The sequence below is a fragment of the Mauremys mutica genome, chromosome 18 (assembly GCF_020497125.1).
Source record: "Mauremys mutica isolate MM-2020 ecotype Southern chromosome 18, ASM2049712v1, whole genome shotgun sequence".
Lineage (NCBI taxonomy): Eukaryota > Metazoa > Chordata > Testudines > Geoemydidae > Mauremys > Mauremys mutica.
In genome coordinates, this window is record NC_059089.1 from 23,426,825 (window position 1) to 23,449,757 (window position 22,933).

General features: G+C 50.4%; 1 protein-coding gene across 1 annotated transcript; it reads left to right on the plus strand.

Moving 5' to 3' along the window:
* The first annotated feature begins 276 nt into the window (after positions 1 to 276).
* Positions 277 to 21,793, plus strand: LHX3 (LIM homeobox 3). The gene is made up of 6 exons (XM_044992996.1): positions 277 to 498; positions 12,368 to 12,539; positions 14,348 to 14,550; positions 17,255 to 17,406; positions 18,350 to 18,521; positions 20,741 to 21,793. Exons 1-6 carry the CDS (start codon positions 429 to 431, stop codon positions 21,157 to 21,159), a joined length of 1,188 nt encoding a protein of 395 aa, XP_044848931.1. The 5' UTR covers positions 277 to 428; the 3' UTR covers positions 21,160 to 21,793.
* The last annotated feature ends 1,140 nt before the right edge of the window (positions 21,794 to 22,933 follow it).

Here is a 22,933-nt window from a genome sequence, read left to right on the forward strand (position 1 = left end):
ATTGTGCGGGCTGAAAGCTGGACACGTGTATGGGTATGTCTGGGGGGCGGGGGGGAGACCACACGCCAGGCTGGCTGGGCGTCCCGTGTCAGCACCACGGAGAGCTCCCCCTCGTTGGCAGTCACTCCCTGGGCTTTGTTATGCTAAGCAGCACACCGGTGGCAACGGAGGGTCAACTGACGCCAGCCACTGCGCGGGTGGGAAGCCAGCGCTGAGCCGGGCCCCCTTCCCCGGAGCCACTAGATTAAAAGGTTGCAGCCTCTCCTAAGTGCGGGGAGGTGACCGCCCGGCGCAGCGCTCCCCGCAGGGCTCCCGCAGCCCGGTGCGGAGCGGTGAGAGGGAGTAGTTTTCTTTCTGCCCAGGCGACCCGAGCCCACCAAGTTCTCCTGAAGTTCGCCCGGGTCGGTCCTTCCTCGCCCGGCCCCGAGATGCTGCTGGAAAGAGTCCGAGCTAGTTCCGAGAAGGCAGCTGAGATCTGCCCCTTCAGCCGGACCCCAGGTAAGAGTCTCTCTCTCTCTCTCTCTCTTTCTTCCCAATACTGGACAGCAGAAACTCCCCTCCCCCCCCCGGGCTGTTCAACTGTCGGTGACACTGGCGTGGAGGTCAGGAATTCCCACCCCACTCCGCAGTGAAATGGGTCGCCTGGACCAGCAATGTCACCTTGTTCTCAGGAGGTTCTAGTTAAGATAAATTGCAGAGGGGGGGGGGGTGTCTCCGTTTGAACTATCAGAGTGCTGGGGGGGGGGGAGAAACCCCTTTATGTGTAACCAGGAAAGCAGGTGTTTGTCACGTGTGGCTCGCAGATCTCTAGGGTGGCTACACCAGACAGTCAGTGGCTTTCGGGGCTCGGGTCCCAGGCGCCTGGCTGCTTGAGGCTGGTAATATTTGGTGTGGCTTTTCCATCACCAAGTGGCAGGACCCTTTGGCAGATTTCCCCTTGCCTAGAGCGGTGTCCCCACGTGTTGCAGTCCGAGGTGGGGAGGGAATAGATCCGGTGCAGGCGGCATCTCCTGCTGGCTTTCTGCAAACAGCGTTGAAAAAGGAAACAAAACGAAAAGAAAAGAAAACGTGCGCTGGGGGGGGGGAGGGGGGAGCCTCGCTCGCCGTGTGGGGCTTTGCCTGCCACAGACGCCGGGAATGGCTAATGAGCGGTATTGTTAGTGGCTGGCTGGACAGCTGTAGAGCGCGTGTCTGAGCGGAGATGTCCCAGCTCCTCCATCACTCCCTGCTGTCAGCTGCCAGAGCCCCGCAGCCGCCCACCCGCCCCGAGCCCAGGCTCTTCCATAGGGACGCGCAGGTGAGCGACCGGTGCCCGCTGCTCCGGTCCCCAGAGCAACCCACCGGCCCGGCCGGGACGCTCCCGCGTGCGGGGGCTATTTCCGGGGACACGTCCACCCCAAAGTCCCGCGCCGCCGAGAAAGAGCCGCGTGTTAAGGAAAACTCGATTTCCGAGCACACCTCGCTTTGCTAACGCGGCTGTTCAGCCGCACGTGGCGACCCAGCCGGTGCGGTTAGTCAGGTGGCAGCTCCGCCCTGGGGTGGCTCGAAGCTCGATGAACTAGGAAGACAAAACCCCTTATTCTGCTGGAGTGAGAGAAATCAGCCACATTGGCCTTTCCATGAACTCGCCTGAACAAGCAGCGCGGGGTTCGAGGCAGCCGGATGCGGGGTGTTATTATCCATCTCTTAGCTGGGGGAGACGTTAATAGAACAAGGGAGCAGCTAAAATGGTAAAACACGCCGCTGAACTCTGTCCAGTCGGTCTCTCCTGTCCCCTCCGCACACCCGCAGCCGATCTGACATTCAGTCTATTTCCCTTATTTATCTGTTCGGTTAGACACCGTCTCACCCTTTCATAAATACCCAGCCCAGCTCTGCCGCGACCCGGCTCCAGCCGTGTCCCTTTCAATGGGTTATCGCTCACCCGGGCGCCGAGACGGAAATCTAGCAGAACCCCGACCGCTTAGCCCGTTAACGTGCACATTGGAGCCGCGTTTTAACAAGGGGGGTTTGGAGATTTGTTCTGTCGGAAGAAGGTTCCTCAATGGAAGTGGAATTCGAAGGGGAATCTTGTCCGGCCTAAGGGTTGAGGGGTTTTAAATGTAGACACGTCAATGCGGCCCTGTCCCTGGGCATGTTTAGACATAGCAAGAGGAAAACCTGCCCGACTGGAGAGTCAATAATCCAGGGAAATCCACTTGATTTTTGCCGATTTCTCATCTGTTCATTTGGGTGATTAACTCTCAGACTCGGGGGAATCGCTCTAGTTTTGTAACCTTTTAAACTCCTTCTTCCACTGAGTCTAACGGGTATTTGACTGATGGCTGCAATGTCCTTCCCGGAGCAGTCACCGTGCTGGGTGGGTAGGGGCTGGGAGGAGAGCGCGGCTGACATCCAGCAGGAATGTCCATGGTTCAAAGGAGCGGACTAAGATCTCGATATTACTTTCGTTTCTGCTTTCAGGTAATACACCCGCCACCCTGGACTCTTTAATCTGTTTCAATAAGGGGAAAAATAATCTGGAATTTTAATCCTAAAAAAATGTACTTCCAATACGGTACTTTCTTAATTAGGGGTGGGAAAAATCCCAGCTGCCCCGGAGAATGGCGATGTTAAGAAGCCATCGCTGCAAACGCTCTTTGCTGGGGCTTTATTAACAGAGAAGCCCCGTTAGACAAGAAATAAAATGGGGGGTTCCTGTATAAACAGTGACAAATATTGTAGCGTTTCAGGAGTGCATCCAGACTAAACCGCTAGCGGGTTAAAACAGCATTTGCACCCCTGCCGCACAGCCTTCAGCCTGCAAAGCCGCTCGATTGGGTTTGGTTATTTGGTGTAAATCGAGCGGGTATGGCTGAGCTAAAGCATTAATCGGTGCCGTGTGTGTGCGGCCGGGAGCCCAGTTCCTCGCCGAGCGGCCAGTCTGTTACCCCCGGGGAAGAGCGATGGAATTCCCGGGCTGGGGCTTTGTCGGATGCTAGAGACCCCGGGCAAAAACCCCTGATCCTTCCCTTCCAGATTAACCCATAAACCAGGAGCACACGATGCCCCCCCCCGAGACAATTCCAGAGCCCTGCACTTGTGGGAGATGCTAGTGCAAGGCAAGATCCTAACAACAAAAAGTGCAGCCCTCATCCCGCCCAGGTAAACCCCACGCCTGGGAGCCAGAAAGCCCAGCGAATGCAGTTCCCGAGCCTGCAGTTACCGAAGGGGAAATGCTGCTAATGCAATACCAGATGCTCCAGACCTAACAGTCTGCCCCTTCCAGCACAGCTAAACCCACATGCCTTGGCTCCAGGGTGGTTAGTATAATTCCAGACCAGTCTCCCTAGTTTAGGCATGAAAGGAATAAGAACACACTCCTTTGTGTGGGTGCGAATTGGGCTTTAAGAAGCTGGGTGGATGCAAAAGCAGATCACACCTACCCACCCCTTATACCTCTGCTCTTTGATAAAAAGCTAAGCCTACCTAGAGCCATAGATTGTACCACTCCTCGGGCATAAGTGTTTCTCATTTGATACCATTAGTGTCGCCCGGCTCCTTCAGAGAAGGCGATCAATAGGACATAAAATTATTATTAAAGCTTAAAAGTTGGAAATAACATTGAGGCATCGCACACCTTTCACCAAAATGCGTTTCATATCCTCGGAAAATGCAGGCAAATGGGGCATTGATTTTGAATTCATCTGCAGGGTACGGCAGGAGCACTACGCTTGATTTCCCCAGACACCTTTTGCCTCTAAAGATCAGTGTCAATAAAATTTATCAGGGTGTTGCCGCACTTAACATTGTATTGAGCTGCCGAGTAAACAGTTGTCTTAAAAAAAAACCAGAGTGGGGGCACTGGACACCCTTATGAGAACGGCTCCCTCTGCTCTCCAGGCCAGGGCAAGGTTAGACGGGCTTGGCCGAGTCCTGTGACACGGTGGGAAGGGACAGGAGAAAGACACCGGTTTCTCGAGCCATTCTGCCCACAGCTGCTCCCAACATTCCAAGCGTGGCAGCCGGCCACCCTGCAAGCTCCGAGTCAAGGGAGCTGGTCCATGCAACTCCCGAGGAGCTTGGTTTGCCGCGGAAGCCAATGGGAGCCTGTCCATGGGGCTTTGGATCGGGTCCCGGAAGCGCAAGGAGCCCCCAGCATGAAAGGGCTCCGCTTTAAAGGGGGGAATAGGAGTTTTCGGGGAGTAAGGGGAAAGAGATGCATAGAAATAATTCTAAAAATCAGATTCCTATTGACTCAACTCCCCCCATCCCCACTTGTCTCTCGGAGACCAGCGTGGTGCAGAAGAGGAGGCGATTTCATTCTCCCAATAGATCTTTTGTCATTTTGCAGGTAGCTCCTACGAACTAATGATCTGGCCCATTTCCTTTCAACCTTGGGACTTGCCTGCCTGGGCAAAACCCCCTTCCTTAAAGAGAGAGGGGGTTTCACAGCTGGGAAGGGCGGCGGGGTGCTCGCGGATAAGCAGCTTGCTCAATATTTTGGCATTATTGGGGGCAGCCTCTTTACATCCCGACCCTGCCCTTGGTTCCAGGGCTGGTACGCAGAGTCAAGCCCAGGTTGGAGCGCGTGTGGACCCGGTTTTCCTAACCGCTGCATGGAAGCGAAGAGCGCGGAAGCCCACGTGCTACCGCGTGGGCTGAGCAGCAGCGTCCGTGCGCGGTGCTGGGGTATCCTCCCTCCTGGTCCTGGGGGAGATGTGAGCTTTCCGAGCGGCCAGGTAGGCACTGAGCTCTGCCCCCCACCCCATCAAACAATGCGCTTCCCTTTAGAAATATCTTCCACGTGTGGACACAATGGGACAGGAGAGGAACGCAGGGGGATGTCACGAGTGTATTTGCTAAATGAGCGGCGGGTAAATAAATACAAAAGCAACGCGTTTTCCTGGGGGGGGAGTTAATTTGATACTTCCAGATTCGATGGGACCCCCCCTCCCCAAATCCCAGCTTCGCTTGGAGAGTAGGCCCGGGCTTTGCGCTCGCTATTTATTCGGCGAGGAAGGTGATGGCTGTTGCGCTAACAAGCTGCAGGAGACTGTAAATTGCTTTCTGGGAAATAGACTCGACTAATCTCAGCGCTGCTTCCCCTTCTCCATTTGCTCCCCGCTTCCTGCTTACGCCTGGCCTCCCTCTGCCCGCAGCCCCCCTGAGACAACCACCTCAGGGCCCAGCAAAGCAGGCGTCAGCTAAAACCGTCCCTGGGGAGCCCCACTGAAGTATTTTCAGCGGCGATCAGGCCCTATTCATTATTTGTCCCCTGCACACATAAAAATGACGAATGGTTCCCTTTGCCTCCGCCGGCCCCTGGAGCCCAGTTGAGGCCTGCAGCCTCCCACTAGCTGGCGGTGATGATATTCCATCCTCCTTTGCATGGGGTGAACTTTAAGTCAGCAGGGTTACTCCTCAGCCCGGCTTGCTCCTGCGTGCAACTCCCTCTTCTGCACTGCGAGCGCACGACACCTCCAGCGGGGTGTGGGTGGGTGTTGTGTGGACCCTGGATGGACTTGGAGGGTTCCGTGCGGCACAGGCATATGGTCCGCGGCTTCGGGCTTGCTTGGGGAGGACAGGGAGCGCCGGAGAGGGGAGAGGGCGGGCAGACACGGGCCACGTTTGCCTCCGAGACCCCGGAGTGGGCGGCAGCGCCCCATTTGTGCAGAGTTTGTGGCGGAAGGCGATGCAAGATGGATGCTCTTAAGGAACTGAGCGCGGGCAAGGACTGCTCCAATACAGAGATGCTCTTCGCTTTGCTGGCACAGAACGAGGATGTGCGCAAAGGTACAGGGCGTTTCGGGGGCTGGGGGGGGAATCCGGCTTCTCAATGGGTCTGCAGACAGGTGATGGTTCTAGGGGATCTTCGAACAGGTGCAGCTGGCAAGATCGCAGAGCACCGCGCAGTGTAGGAAGAGGGGTCAGTGCAAACGCGCACCCCTGGATCTGTACGATCAATGATTGCTAATTATTACCTCGTTTATTTGAATGCACTTTTTTTTTTGGCGCCTCTGAACTCCTGACTCAACGGTAGGAGCAGGAGAAATGGAGAGCGGCCCCTCCGCCATTTATTTATTACACATCGAGTTAATTGTACGTCTGTCGTCATAAATCAGGGGAGACTTTTGCTGAAAAACTCAAACCAGCCTAAGGCGAATTAATGGTGGAAAGAACTGCATGAAAATATCATTTATCTGTAGTCCCGGGCGCCCATAAATAATATTTCCGCTGCCCTGGGCCAGCTCCTTGCAAAGGACTCCGGCGCCCTCGGTAGAAATATGTCCGTTGCCTCGACTGATTATCGCTCCGCCCGGCAGGGATCGCTCGGAAACTTCTCGGGGTGCTCTGCAGGGAGAGTTGCATTTAGAGCGGAGCTCTGCAAAATCCAACCCCGGGAGGCAAACGAAATCTTCCCCTGCGAGCTCGCCCCAAACGAGGCGCGACCGGCCCTGCTGCGATCAGTCAGGGGGCTGGGGAATCCGATTGTCCCCCTCCGAATGGGGAGTCCCTGCTCCCTGAAATGGTTTGCTCGGGTCTCTCCGGTGCCCTGTGGTTTCTTATCTCAGTAATGCCCGGGCTTATAGATCAGAGGGCGAGGGATCAGGCAGGGCAGGAGAAGGGACAGGGAGGTATCCCTGACATATGCTTTAGCTGCTGCTTCTTTATAAAAGCAAGACCGCGTGAGGCCTTCCCTGCCGCCCAGAGCCTGGTCTCTTTCCTTGTCTGTTTCACCCGCTATTCGGAGTCACCGCGGCCCCCTCTCCCAGAGCCCAGCGCATCTTTTATGTCTGAACAGGCCCGATCTTCCCTCCTGTCCTTATCTAGGCAAAAATTCCCAGGAAGCTTGACTGAGGGTTTTGCCTGAGAAAAGATTTCAGGATCGGGTCCAAAGTCTTGGGGATCTTGAAATGAACTAGCCCTGAGATGGTGAAGGGTGTTGCAGCTTTGACAGATTTTTCTGCTTGGTTGTTAAATAGCAACTCGCTGGATGTTGATATTTCATGCACTTTATTCAAAGTCTTATTGACACCATGAGGGGGAAATTGGGTACCAGTTCCTGGGACACAAGTACAGTGGGCAGAAAGGCGCCACATGAAAAAAAAAGGCCTTAAAATAAATCGGTGCGAGAAACCCCAGGTTTAAATTTTTATATATTTATTGTTAAGAAAAAGAGTCAGGTCTCAAGAATGAAACGCGCCTTTCCCAGCAACAGATCAGAAAAGTATTTTGTCCCTAAAGAAATTCATAGTTTATGACACCTGCCTGCCCGGAGCACCGAGAAGACGGTCCTGCATTATTTTTGACCTTGGACTAGATGACCTCCCGAGGGTTCTTCCAACCCTCATCTTCTAGGATTGCCTAAAAGCGTTGGTTTTAAAGGTATAGCTCGGTCCCCTGGCCGGAAGGCTGCTGGCTGAGATCAGGGAAGTACAAGGATAAAACGGCTCAGCTTGCAGCGCGTTTGACTAAGGGGGTTGTTCGCACAACCTGTGCAATTCTGTCCCTTTCTCAACGCGTTTTTTGAAACACCCTTTAAAAGCACCGCAGGGCACCAAGGCCCATTGTGAAGGGAAAACAACACATCTGGTCTTTTCACGTTGCGGGCTAAACAGGGTTTCATCCCCCGGGCTAACGAGAGCCAGGGAAAGGGCGGTGTTTTTGTGCCACTCATGTTTCCTTCCGAGCTGAAACACACGTTGGCGCAGGTGTAGAAAGTTAGATCGCTGGTTATCAGAGGCAACAGCCCAGGGCTGGAGTGTGCAGATGAGACCTGACAAGGCGAGATTTCGGTTTTAATACAGCCCCAGAATAAAAGGGGACAGAAAAAGTCAGACCCCCCCCCCCCCGCCCGCCCGCCCCCCTCTACTCCGGCACCCTGCTCAGGTCTAAGCCAGAGGACCCCCGGTTTTCTCTCTCCCGCCGCCGAGGGGAGGATCAGGATAACAGCAGGGCATTAAAGTTTTAGCAGCGGCTCACAATGCAAACAAAAGCTAGATGCCGCTTCCAGCGCAGGGCCGGGGCGTGGGACGGATAAATAATTGAGCAGGGAGCTTTCTACCTGGGCTGCTTGAACAGCCGGCGGGGCTAGCGCCCAGCGCCCCTCCCCCAACTCCTCGCCAGGTTCGCCCCGGGGACCTGCCTTGTTCATCGAGAACGAGCGAAAATCGCCTCTTCCTTTTCAAGGCACTTGGGTGCCGCTCTGAGGAGGCTTTGCTGGTTCTTCAAATGCCACCCCCAGCTTAGGTCCCAGGTGCCCATCCCGGCAGTGCAGACACAGGATCAGAGCGAATCTAACCGACAAACGAGTCCAGCCAGAAACCCACACGCACCCCCCTGCCCCCAGCGAAACGCCTCATGTCTTGTTAGACTTCGAACCACCGGCCCAAGAGCCAGCGACAGGGGGTTTGCAAACGCACTTTATTTTCTCACCAAATTCATTCCCCGCTGAACGTTTTAATATCCAGCCTGGCTCTTGTCTGAGACTCAAGGAAAGACAAGTGCTTCCTAGTAGTCCTGGGTTCTGGGCAATACGCGCAGGGGGAGAGGACAATATTGACTCCTGCTCACCGCGATGGGCAGCCCGGCTAGCCCCAGGTTCCCCCTGCCCAGGGTGTACGTCTGTAATGGATCCCACAGGGTGCCATGTGAGCAGCGTCACATGCAGTACACCCAGGATATGGCCTACGGGCAGCGTCGGCCACCTGCGAGCACCTGTTCGTGGCGCGCGTCCCTGCTGGAAAGCGACAAACTTTATTCCGCTCTGGTGATGCCCCAGCTTGTTTCTGGCTGCCGGGAACTTGCATCCCCAGGGCAGAACCGTTCCGAAGCAGTAGGGGTGGCTACACCCGGTTGGGGGAAATCTATTAATTATCCTGCTGGTCAGAAGCCAAACGTGTATTTACATTCTCAAGAGGCGGGTCGGTGACTGTGGAGACCAAACAATTGAATGGCCCCGTCTGTAGTGTCAGTGGCTGCCGTGGGGCCCGGTGCCAGAGATCACCCCGGAGATACTCCTCGGGGCAGCATCGCTGGAGGGACCATGACAATATTCGGTTATTGATGGCAAATACAGCGCAACCTTTGCTCGCCCATTTCTTTAAAAAAAAGGAGGGGGGGGGGACATTTCTCAGAGCCCCTGCATTGAGTCTCGGATAAACACAGACCCCAAGCGCTGGGAAAAAGTCGTTTTAATAAGCGGTGTTTGTACCTTTCCCTGTGTGTGTCGCCCAGGCTGTTCGCTGACTCGTGTGGCTGGCTCGCAGGCACACAGCCAGACTCGTCTCTCTGGAAAAGATGAAACACTTTGTAGCCAATATCGGCCTGTGCAGATCAGACTAGAGGGGGGTCAGTTCTGGTCTTAAATCGAAGACTCTACCGAGTACACGCACATGGTTTATGTATTTGTACTTCGGTATCTATTTGGACCAAGGCCCGGGCAGCTCCGCTTGCAGCGCAGAGGGTCTTTGCTGAGAACAGGTGGCCAATCGGGGAATGAATTTTATTTCTTTTGACGAAGTACTTCAGCGTCACCAAGAAAATTAAGACCCGAGATAAACACACAATGAAACGCAAAGCTCAGGACAGGGTCCAGTGTTGGCTGGCTCAGGAATCCCAGGGGGTTTCCTTTATACCGCGGCCTCGCCCGTTTATTCCTAAAAAGTTCAAGCGGCAGCATCCCTCCTGCGTGGACCCTGGAACCTTGCAGCTGGGCACTGGCGCTGAAATTAACCCCGGTGCCCACGTGATCGCACCCCCCTCCCCCAGGCTCTTAAAACTGACACCAACGAAAGAAGCTGAAGTGACCCAGGTCTAAAAATAAACTGATTTAGTGAATTAAATCTCCTCTCTCTCACCCCGCTTAGTCTGCAGCAGCCTTCACCGTTTGAATTGTCAGGCGTGATTTGGAGAAAGATCCAGGGTGGAGGGGGATTCCTGATTGGTTCGGGGGAAGGCTGTGACCAGGAATATTTGACTCAGGCCTAATTATAGAATTGGTAGCAGTGAGGGAGAGGGACGGGAGATGTGTGTAAAGATGGCAAACCCAGGGCTCCCGGGGTCAAAGGCAGTTTAGATTTGTTTTTCTGGTGGGGGGGAAGGGACGACCCGAAGGGCTACAAAGAACCATAAAAATGGGGGATCTGCTCCCGCGTGTAAACCCAGGGAGGATGCTGCACCCCGAAGACACGTTTTAAGGACGTTTCCTCTCTCTGCTGGACTCACAATGCAACGTAAGGCTCTAGTCATTTAATAGGGGTGTGTGTGTATATACACACCCTGCAAGGCAGGAAATTAATTTCCACGAGGGTTTATATTAATTTAAGAGATTGTATTTTGTCTTAGAAAATCAGATTAGAGGCAAGGAGCAGAAGGAAGCAATATTCCTTGGTTATGAGACGGTGATTTGGGAGTCTTAAGCTTCCCCCCTCATCTCTCCCTCCCCACCCCAGCTTGGGTCCTGGGGGTCAGACAGCAGCACCTTCTGTCTGACCTGAGCGTCCGCCAGCAGCTTGTGCGGAGGAGCTTAGCTGGTGCTGGACAGTTGCTGAGAATATGGGATGCCAACCTTGGAGTCTAACGTTAGCTGGCAAGTTGTTTCTCTCTCCTTGCAATGTCTTTGCTGTATTTTGGGTGGGGGTGTCAGATGATCAATAATTGTGTGTTTGTTTCACGAGATTTTTGCACGTCTTGTGTTGCGCGGGAGGGGGGGGGGGTGATATATTAGACAACGCAACGAGCCTGTCAAATTATTGTTGTTTTTCTGAATATTTCCCTGGGAATTTATACCAAAAAAACCCAACAAAACAACAACAACAGGAAAAAAACCCAAAACAAAACAAAAAAAACCTCAAAACAAAACAAAAAAAAAGCAGAACTTTTTTTGGCCAATGTAATTTGTACTGGTGGGTTTTGTGGATGGCGGAAATGGTGTTATTCGCTGGGCAGAAACAGAATCAAAATGCAATGAGGATAAATCTCTGTTTGCTGCTCCTCCGTTGCAATGCTCGGGAGGGGACCCCTCTAGCCTCGCCCGGCCGGGGCGCCAACAGCTGATTTCGGGCGCGGGAACACTGGTTTTGTTTGTTGATTTGTTGACACTCCACGGGACTTCCAAAGCTCCCGGCGATGGGGATTCCACCGGGATGGAATCGGGCTCCGGCACGAACTGTTTTGCCTTGAAAAATGTTTCTCTTTTCCGACCGGCACCTGCGGTTGTGTTCGGCTCACGCCAAATGCAGCCGGGTTGGGTGGTCGCGCGCGCGTGTCCAGGACCCGGCGAAACCCACCCGGGGCGCGTGTGCGCCCAACCCGCAGATCTGCAATGGAGCGGCGCGTCTCGTCTGCCATCAGCCCGCTTCGGGGGGTGCTTTGTTTTGAATGATTTTACCGGACCCGGAAGTTATACCTGCAAAATGCGGCTTCTGGAGCAGATCTAGAGCAAGTGCTCATTCTAGGACACCGTTAGAAATAATCCGGCGCCTCTTCCCCCCTCCTGAAATAGGAGATCAGAATGAATCCAGCTTCCCAGAGGCATTTGAACCCGTTTCTTTTCTGACCCTCCCCCCAGTATTTATTCTTAAAAGGCACTTTCAGCGTCTCTGGGTCTTGAATAATAAATCCCAGAATTTTACACACGGCCCCACACACACGCGCGTTGCCTTTGCCATGTTTAAAACCGGCGTGGGCTATCACGTGACTTAATGGGTCGGTTTTCCCGTCTCTGTTTTTATTCTGGATGACCTGGGATGTGCTTTTGTCAACAACAGGCGATTGTGATTCATCGTTTCAATGTGGGGGTTGTTGGGGTTTTTTTTTTGCCCGGCACGAAATTGTTGCTGTAGTTTCTGGGCCCCGGGATGCGAGAGAGACAAGGGGGGTAAGGTGAAATCTGTTCTTGCACCAGGCCTGAAGAAGAGCTCGGTGCACGCTCCAAAGTTCGTTTCCTTCCCAAGCAGAAGTTGGTCCCTGTCTCTCCAACATCAGGCAGTTGCATTGTGGGCTCTGGAGCTCCCGTGGCTCTTGCTGTGGAGGCGAATCCCAGCCTTCCCACGCCGTGAAGTGTCTCCCATAGAACCATGTTGTGCCTGGGTCTGAGAGCTGAATTCATGCTCGCTAACACGAGCCCGATTCGCAAGCCCGAGCCCGAGAAACCGACCCAGGAAACGTGCCCGTGTCTGTGTGTGGACACAGAACGATTAGTCGGCGCTCCTTCCAGCAACTGGAGTTTAATTCATGCGCAGACGTTACCCCCAGATCTGATCCAATCCTGTTCCAACTGACGCCTTCCCATTGCGAGGGTGGGATCGGGCCCCTAGCTGCTCTAGAACTGAGAAATTAAACCGCATAATTATGTCCTTTATCCCCCTCTCTCCCCTCCCAGAAATCCCTCTCTGTGCAGGCTGCAACCAACACATTGTGGACAGGTTCATCCTGAAGGTGCTGGACAGACACTGGCACAGCAAATGCCTGAAATGCAGCGATTGCCAGACCCAGCTGGCTGAGAAATGCTTCAGCAGAGGGGACAGCGTGTATTGCAAAGAGGACTTTTTCAAGTGAGTAAAACCAAACCAAACCAAGCACCCTTGGAGGAAGGGGGGGCGTGACGTGGTAGAGATTTTAGGGCCGGGACATGGGGGTGGGGAAAGTGACTAGCCACCGGTAATCATTAATCGTAGCAAGGCCCCATATGGAGGGTGAATGGAGAAGTGGGGTGAGGGGTTGTGGGGCATGGGGGGTATTGTTTTGCTTTCCTAGGAGATGCTTAGAACTGCTCTGCCCGTCCACACATCCCCTGACTACCGCTGGAAGCGGGCTTTCTCCCCTTGGAATATACGGCTTCCTGGGAGATCATGGTTGCCTCTGATAACTATCTGCATGCAGAAAAGAACCGTGCGAATAAAGAGGAAATCAGAGGCTGATTAAAAAAAAAAGTTCAGTAAAGGAGGGGGGAGAGACAGATTTGCCTTTCGGCACCTCACTCCCGCAAAGGGATTTCAGTAAAGTTGATGTGTAACAGGGGACAGCGGCACCTCCGGCTGACTTGCTTTGCAGCCGCTGCTCAGAGTTCTCCTGGCGGGGGCTCCGAGCAAACAGGCCCCGGGCCTGGCGCTGCGCAACTTGAGCCCAAAGCGGAGTTGTGCCTGGCCAAGAACCTCAGCGAGACTCTCCTTCTGATCGTGACACGCGCGGCTCCGAATATCCCCGCAGCGAAGCTGAAATCGATCCCCAGAAGACAGGGAGAAACACGCACCAATAGACGGCTAAGGCCTAAGTTTGGGTTTTTACATTTTAATTCAATCGATGATTTTGTGTGTTTGGTAGTAGCAAACCCCGCCCCCCCCCCGCCACTCTTTCCCCGGTTTTATCCCGGTTGCAATAAGTAAAACAGGGCTTGCAAGTGTAAGAGTCGCGCGCCATTCCCGAGGTCGGAGCTCATCCAGCATCTGGGACCCCGCTGGGTTTCCCCCCCCCCAGATTTTGCATCCACAGCAAAAAGAAAGCGGGCCCTTTCCTTTGTGACCCTGCAATAGAAACCACCCGCAGTCAAATCAAATACGGAACGAGAGTCGATTCTGGAAACGCCCCCCCCCCCCAGCTCGATACAGAATTAAACTCCCTGTAGATACTGCCTGCTGGGACCCCGCCCACCCGGGGCGTTCAGACCCGCTCCCACGCGCGTTCTACCGAGCCAGCGTGTCCCCCGGGGACCAGGCGCGCCGCGTGTCCGCGCGTGGAACGCGTGGGGGGCGGCGCTGCTCCCTGGGCCCGTATCTTTGTCTTGCTAAAACGCCAACGATCCAGCCCCCGGTTTGAACTTAAACCTGCTGCCCCCCCCCCCCGGGCGAAGAGCCCCCGGGCCCAGCAAATCCTTTGGCGTGTGAGCCCCTCGCTCGCCTCTCACGCCGCACAAGCTCCACTGGAGCCCAGGCGAGGCGAGGCAATTCGGTGCCACTCACTGGAAGGCAGCTGCCCCCGCCCCAGCTGCAAGGCAGACCCCTCTCAACTGCGGGCAGCAGCCGGGCAGGCTCCAGTTCAGGGGCTGGATTCGGGGACCTGCCTCGCTCCAAGCACCTCCTGAGGCCTCGGAGTGTCCTGCCCACGCTGCATCACCGGCTCAGGCAGGGCGTCCTCCCCAGGCGGCCCCTGGGCTTGCGGGGAGCGGGCCAGCCCAGCTGCAGGGCAGGAGTCCGCTGTGACGCGACCCCGGATTCGCTCCGACCGAAAGTGAACACGGTGGGAACCGAGCAAGTCCGACCCCTCCCGTGACGCAGAACCAGCAGCAGCTTCTGCCCAGGGCTTGGGGAATCTTTCGTTGCAGTTCAGTCACTAGCAACTTTCTGTTGGATTTTTTTTTAAATAGGAGGTTTGGGACAAAATGTGCCGCCTGTCAGCAGGGGATCCCCCCGACCCAGGTGGTGAGAAGGGCCCAGGATTTTGTCTACCACCTGCACTGCTTCTCTTGCATCGTGTGTAAAAGGCAGCTGGCCACGGGGGACGAGTTCTACCTCATGGAGGACAGCCGGCTGGTCTGTAAAGGAGACTATGAGACCGCCAAGCAGAGAGGTAACTGGGCCAGTCAGCCTGGGATGGTCCTAGCTAGCAGAGTGCCCCGGGGAATCTAGGGAAGTGGGAGGTTGCCTCTGGCCACCCCCCCACCCAAATTCCTTCCCATACAAGCTGGTAGATCAAGCAAGATTCAGTAACAGAGATGAGGGGAACTCGATAAAACTGAGTGATCTGCAGCTTAGAGTGTCTCCTTCAAAACATAGCTCAGGAAGATAAGGGGGTTACACCCTTGCATTGCTCGGAGAGATTTATTTTATTTTCCAAAATATAAAATCAGTGAGAGAACTAAGAACATATGAATGGCCACACTGGGTCAGACCAAAGACCCATCTAGCCCAGTATCCTGTCTTCAGACAGTGGCCAATGCCAGGTCCCCCAGAGGGAATGAACAGAACAGGGAATCATCAAGTGATCCATCCCGTCACCCATTCCCAGCTTCTGGCAAACAGAGGCTAGGGACACCATCCCCTGGCTAATAGCCATTGATGGACCTATCCTCCATGAATTTACCCAGTTCTTTTATTAACCCTGTTATAATCCTGGCCTTCACAACATCCTCTGGCAAGGAGTTCCACAGGTTGACTGTGCATTGTGTGAAAAAAATACTTCCTTTTGGTTGTTTTAAACCTGCTAATTGCATTTGGTGACCCCTAGTTCTTGTGTTATGAGAACTAGGGAGTCACCAAACTAGGGGTCACTATTAGCCAATTATTAATTACTTTCATCCGTCTCCCACCTTATAGCAAGTAAACCCTACTTGAGAATGCCCAGCACCGAAATAAATTAAAACCCATATTTCAGCTTGAAAAGGGTCTGTATTTTTGTATCTGGGCTTAGGATAGTTTTTTTTTGGGGGGGGAGCATCCCGAGGCAAAACTTCTATTGACTTTATTGAGTTTTGTTTGAGTCAGCACTGCAGGCTGATGCTTTGACACGGAAACTTTTGTTGCCATTGACTCCAACAGGGGCAGCAAGACGATTGAGAAATTGTTTTTCCAGGGGTCCCCTTCCGAGCCGGGAGCTCTCGGGGTCTCTAAGGACCACACGCTAAAACTATATTTTGATTTTGAAATTCTTACTAAGCACCAACCTGTTCCAAACACATGATCTTCTAAAGTCAGGTGAATTCATAGGATAATCATAGAACACGCCTAAAATCTTACCAGCTTCGTCGTGTTCCAGATTTCCAAGGGGACAGTAATAGCAGCTATTTCAGCCTTCACTGGTTTAAAGGAAGCAACGTTCCATTTTCTGTACAAGTGGTACTGGGAATCGGCCAGCTCTCTGCTGTGGTAACTGTCCGTCTGTATATCCCTCCATGCGTCCAAAATGCAAACCCCATTCAAATGCAGACATTTCTAAGTATTAGCTATTTATAGAGCGCATATAATTGCTGAAAGAGAAGAGACAGTGGGAAATTTCACACACACACACTGAATCAATCTCTCTCTCTCTCTCACACACACACAGTTTTGAGGTGGTTATTAGAGTTTCAGGTGCAGCTTTAGAACAGATGTTTGCTGCTGCCCCAGTCAAGCAGTTTGGCAGAGATCTGGGGGGCCCAAAGCAACGTTAAAATCCCCCCCCTTTATAAGTATATTTGAGCCTAATTGTGAACAATTTGGTTCTAGAATAACAAGCGGGGTTATTTAGCCCCAGAGTTAACGCTTCAGCGGTGTGTTCTATACACACATCGCAGGCTGAGGGCCCAAGATAATGTGATCCCAACTAACGTGTCAGACCCCAAGGTCCCTACACTCGACTAGCAGATTAACCCGTTGGATCTTTTCCAGATTGCCCCAGGCAGGCTGGGTGTCTTCTGTGAGCCACTGATGTCCTGGGTCTCTCACGCACCCCCAGCAGGGGGGGTTCAATGAACGGCACCGCGGTTACTTACAGGGGTTTAATCGGATGACTGGGATTTGGGATTTCAGGGGGAATATATGGCCCCCGTGTTCGGGTCGGCGCCCCCTAGCGGCGCCCGCTGCTGTGGGCGTTATGACAGTCAGGTCACACGCCATCCTGCACGGTGAACTCCAGCGCCACTTTGGGTTGGCGCACCCCGGACACACACTCCCCCAGCTCGCCGCTGGGGGCCCCTGTTCATATTCTGCGAACAGTAGCGGGTCTGGAGGTGAAGGAAGCAGAACAGTGAAAAATCACCCGTGGGAATAATTCTCCGGCGGGGAGCGGCCCACAGTGGAGCCTGGTGAAATCCGACTCTCGCTTTCAGAACGTGCGTCCAGGGTCTAGTCAAAGGCCCAGTATTTGTGCCCCCGTGAAGACGGGCGGAGTTGCTGTCGAGGGGATATTTCATAGCCCTGCTCAGGCCAAAACCAACCAAACCACACAAAGCAACACAAAGCGGCGCGCGCACCTCTTACTGTGTCTCCCGGGAGAAGTTAAATTAACACAGGAGAGTAACCATGTGTCACCCCATGAAACCAGAGCGATTTCCGTTCTCCTCCGATACATTGTGCTCGTCCCTTAAATGCTGGCAAAGGGAGCGCGGGTTTGTTTTCCCCTGGACTCCCCCCGTCCAGTTCCAGACTAGTTTGAATGCGACCAAAGCCAACCCGGGCGTGACACCCCAGTGCCAGGTTTTCACTCCTTGCCCTGGGCCATTCTTCAGGCGACCGTGACTCAGACGGGGCTCTCTGCGTGGGCAATAACGGGCTTTATTTCTTGCCAACGTTTGCAGAGGCGGAGTCCACGGCGAAGAGACCCCGAACCACGATCACAGCCAAGCAGCTGGAAACCCTGAAAAACGCTTATAACAATTCCCCCAAACCGGCCAGGCACGTGAGAGAGCAGCTGTCCTCAGAGACCGGGCTGGATATGAGAGTCGTACAGGTGAGCTGGGGCAGCGGGAGCATCCCACGCAGGGGTCCCTGCCCCCTTGGAAAGCCAAGGGAGTCCACCCCCCACCCAATAAATCGCTCTTCTTTGTAAGGCTTCCTTCTATATACAGGTATTGACTCAACAATCCGTGTTAGTTGGTCAGACTGGATCAAGAAAAGGGTCTTTTTTGTTATTAAACATCTATCTTGTGGTGGCCATCTCTGTACAGACCTGGAGTAATGGCCAGTGCTTGTGCTTTCAGAATGGTTTCAACACACACACACACACAGATTTGCCAGAGCATATTTGCTACAGCTGGGTAAAATGCTCCAAATTTGGATTTTTATAATGTTGGTCAAAATTTGAAATGTTGATCAAAAAACTGGGGGTAAAAAAAAAATCACAATTTTCGCAGATCCATGCCTTCCACCCCACTTCCCCCTTGTTTTCTTAAAAAAACCAGCTCTAAAGCTGGCAAAAAATATTCACATTTTGCAACGTTAAAAACAAAAACATCAACATTTTGAATTTTGACAAAGAAAAACAAACCTTGAAATAATTGTTCAGTGAAAGTTTCACAATTTCCTCCCATTTTGGGGGCAGATCTAATATTTGTACCTGATCTCTGTGCTTCTATCTAGTCAAAAGGCTCTGGTCCCCCAATGCACCCTACTCACAGGGGCTTCCCTTGATTTCAGTGGGACTCTGTGCAGGTGCAGTGGTACTTGCATGTGGAATGAATAGCTCGAAAAGCCGATTGAAAGTTTTTGGCCTATGAAGAGTTTTATCCATTGAAAAAAGGCTTTTCATTGAAAACCAAATTTTTATATGAAAAAAATCATTTGATGCAAATATTAAAATTGTTGTCATGCCTCTCTCTCCTGCCAATACTTTTCTCTAGAAAACTAGAAACTTCTCAAGTTGTTCCTTTAACCTCCTTTGTTTCATTGGGCAGGTGTGGTTCCAGAACAGAAGGGCTAAGGAAAAAAGACTAAAGAAAGATGCTGGGAGGCAGAGATGGGGCCAGTACTTTAGGAATATGAAAAGATCCCGGGGGAATTCAAAATCTGACAAGGACAGTATCCAGGAGGAAGGCCCAGATAGTGATGCTGAGGTCTCCTTTACAGGTAAGAGGAAGAAGGTGCATTTTCTGGTTGGCACTACTGGTATGCTGCGGCGATCACAGGAGTGTAATTCAAGGCTTGAGCGAGATTTCAGGGTGCATAGGCCTCATGCTAACCCCCTGGACAGGGGTCAATTTCACCCCAAGCGCATTTTTCACCCAGCCTTCTTCCAAGCAAAGCTGTTGGTTTTGCATCACAGTTTCATGTCATTCTTTAAATACCATTTGCTTGCTAAGCATTTCCTGCCATAAAATAATCAAAGAAAACAAATGCCCAATACAGGTGAATTAAACTGGGAACATAAACACAAATACGTGTCAGCAAGAACTGGAGCAACCCATGACTGAGTCTGCATTCTGCTAAGTAACTTATCTCCACTGTGACTGCAGTGAGTGATTTAGAACTCCTCAGGGCAGGAGACAATTTGGACTCAATTGCATTTGAGAAACTAAAGGTGGAAGCTATTTTTTTTTAAATGGTGTCACATTGGAAACCATCAAAGGAAAAACATGAAGAATGTCACTCCGGATTTGTCCGGGCAAGTGACCTCTGACATTAAAGGAACACGTTTCTTTGAGGAACTTTATAAATGATAAAGATTTAAAAGCAAAAAAGTCCAGAACGATTGATCAGAATGTTTATATTGCAAATATTGATAGGAGAGTCTCTGAAACCCATTGGATTGTTTCTGGGGTGGTCATATTCCATGAGTTATGTTCTGGAAGTGTTTTTATTTCAACAATTTTTGGGAGGTGGGGATTATTCCACTGAATTATTTTGGGGGTATTTTTTTATTTTATCTCCTTGTTTTGGGCTGTTGCTGTCATAGGATTTCAAGCTTCTTTGGAGGAGAGATGTCACTCTGTCATCTGTATTGACAGACCTTCCCTCCAACTTTGATGCAATAGAGCACTTAACCACATGCTTAACTTTAAGCAAGAGTAGTTGCCCTTGACTTCAAAAGTGTTATCCAGCTGTTCAGTGCTTGCTCAGTATCATGGACACCTCGTCTTCGTGGCATTTCTTAGCACAGCAATCAGTTAACGGCTCCTTCCTGTGATCAGGTACCTTCTGCCAATACAAGGTACCGATAGGGGCCTGTTACCGTAGAGTTCAAGAACCTCGCAATGCCAAAAGTAGTTTTGAGCCAAAAGCATCAAGACTTTCCATTTTGAAAATATTGAAACGTGAGGTTTTTGACATTTTCAAAATGTTTTTTCCAATTTTTCAAAATAAAGTTTTGTTGAAGTCAATGTAATTTTGTGAAAAATTTTGGTTTTTGTCAAAACAGCGTTTTCCAATGGAAAACTCTTTAGATAAAAAATGTTCGCTCAGCTTAATGTAGAAATCTATTTAAAAAATTTCAGCTTGTCTATTGATTCCCTAACACTGTATTACGTTTTCATGCCTGGTCCCACATGAGCTTATGCAGCATCATTATTTTATATGACTATCCCATTACACAGTAACGAAAAGTATTAAACACAACAATTGATAAGTTTAAGATATGCACCAGGTTGATATCCTAGATAAGAGAGTCAGTCTCAGTTTTTATGAAGGGTCCAAGAAATGCAAATATAATTTTGCTGGTAACTAGAAAATATTTTTTCATTTTCAAAAATGTTTTAAGTGATCCAAATACACTCCATTAACCTATTTCTGATCACTGAAAAAACACTGCAATTTTAATTCCTTTTCCTAAGGAATGGATGGTTTTCCTTTAGATCATTCCCTTCTAGCAGTGAGTATCATGGTAGCTCCTGAAATGATAGTGAAAATAGAGATAAATATAACTAATGAGGCCATAATAATAATTAATAAAAGGAACACAGAACAATAGCAAGAGGCAGATCAAGAGCCTAGACTCACTTCTCCCTTAAAGGATGTTTTTTAAAAATAAGGTTATTTTTTAGTATCTACATGTTTTTAAAAGTCCAAGTGAATTAGACTCCTGCCCCCATGATAAAAAAAATCCCATTGTCTTGCTGAGATCCAGCCATAGGTAAAAAACAGAGGTAATAAGGAATTGAGAAATGACAAGACCAACATAGCATTGAAAAGCTGTGCAAAACATGCAAGTCCTCTTGCTCTCTTGCCATACACGCCCATCTAATCTATCTATCCATCCATGGGTTTTAGAGTTCCAAAGCATTCAAGGTTTCTGATCAGATTATCTCCAGCTAGTTTGCTTTCCCAATAAATCAAGCCCGTTTCCCTTTCAGATGAGCCCTCTATGTCAGAAATGAGTCACTCCAATGGGATTTACAGCAACCTAAATGAAGCTTCTCCTGCTTTGGGGAGACAAGCTGGGACCAACGGGAGCTTCTCTTTGGAACACAGTGGCATTCCCGCTCAGGACCAGTACCACGACCTCAGATCCAACAGCCCCTACGGGATACCCCAATCACCAGCTTCTTTGCAGGCATTACCAGGCCACCAGCCTTTAATCTCAAGCTTGGTTTATCCAGACAACGGTTTAGGCATCATAGCTCAAGGTGGACAAGGCGTGCCCCAGCCAATGAGAGTCTTAGGTGGGAATGGACCCAGTTCTGATCTCTCCACAGGGAGCAGTGGAGGGTATCCAGACTTCCCTGCTAGCCCTGCCTCTTGGTTAGATGAAGTTGATCATGCCCAGTTTTGATACAGGACCCACCACACTGTGGGGAAAAGACTTCAGGCTACTAAGCATCATCTACTGTTGAGACTAAAATATGGGGCAAAAAATGACTTCTGAGGAAAAAGTAAGATAGTTACACGGAGAAAGAAAAGCAAATGTGCTCAAGAGGCTGGCCAGCCCTGGGTTAGCCAAAGACAATTGACCAAGGATTCACGTCAGAGTGGCTGGCTTAAGGAAAGTCCAAGTGACACTGCTCATTGTGTCTACAGAAAACTACTGAACACCAAGACTCGTGCTTTGCAGAGCTGAGAACGTATTTTGTTTTCTGTTGTCAGTTCATTCTCCAAAGCAATGACTTGCTTCGTCACTTACTTAGCCCTCAAGCTTTTTTAAAAATAAAGATCTCATCCATTGTAAAAGCAGCGACAATGTCTATATTTCTACAGGAGAAATGTGAACAATGAATAATCTCTTCACAAATTCATGGTAGAAAACCGTGTACCTATTTCTCTGTTCTTCCAACAGGTTAAAAAAAAGCAGTAACAGAGTAAGGCTTTTTTTTTTCATTTTTGAATTTCTATTAGCTTTTCTAAATTTAAATGGTCTTTAATAAGCCAATCATTTATTAATAATCACATTTCCCTTTATACTATGAGGACCATACGTTAACTTTGCTTTTCACCTTTTTAATTCGTAGATTGCTAGCTTTATTCTTTCCACATAAACATTAAACTGTGAATAGATGTATTTATTATCAAATAACCACTGTTTTCCAACAGGGTCAAGAAAACTCTTGACCCAAGAATATTGGTCTTTCTGGATTGTTAAACTAATGTTTTTCTTTACTGATTCCTCTATGACAACTTTATTGCAAATCTTTTCAAAGTTGCACCTAATGTCTTGTTGCCAAATACCGTCTCAACATTTTGTTAGGCTTGGTTTAGTTACGACTGTTCTTCATATGTTGTTGGGGAGGCATCCCAATGCACATACTTATGTTCACCACCACTACACTTTCTCCATTCTATGCATTTGTGTATTTCACAGCAGATATAGTGAAAACTGATTGTGAAGAAAGGCAAAACAATATGTATACTGTTACCTGTAAAATTGAATATTGAATTAACTGTAGATTGTGTATGTCCAGTGTCTTATTTATATTCTCTCTCTCTGATGATCAAATACTTTATGACTTCAAATAAATTTGTCAGTTAAAGTTTAAATAAGTCTTTTGCTAAATTCACACTAAAAGCACCAATCTGGTTAAATATCATCTTTAAAATACATTAAAAAGCCCCTGAAGACTTGAGGCCCTGATTCAGCAAAACACTTAAACACATGCTTCACTTTAAGCACATGAGAAGTCCCATTAAGTTCAAAAGTGCTTTGCTGAACTGAGGCTAAAAAAAGATGGTCTCCCTGGTAACCTTTGGGAGCTATAAGCAATATTGTTAAATGATTGCATAGTCTTCGATAACCTAGGATTATTTCGTAGCACTTGAGATACGGGAAGACATACCCAATAATGCAGATGGATTGTGGTTTCCAGTTAGTCTGTGGCAACACATTCTGCATCTTGAGACTGTCAAGTCCATGCATTAAACAACGGAGGCCACAGGAGCATGTTTAGTGGCGTGAACTGAAAAAAGGGAAAGGAGAGTTAACCTGTTTTTCCCTCTCCTAGGCCACAGTTTTCAAATGTAGCTGACTCAATGCGGATCAAGGCACCTTTTATTTAGGTTTCTACATAAATATTTAAGGCCCAAAGGGGGAGATTTCCAAAGGGCATTTGAGTGCC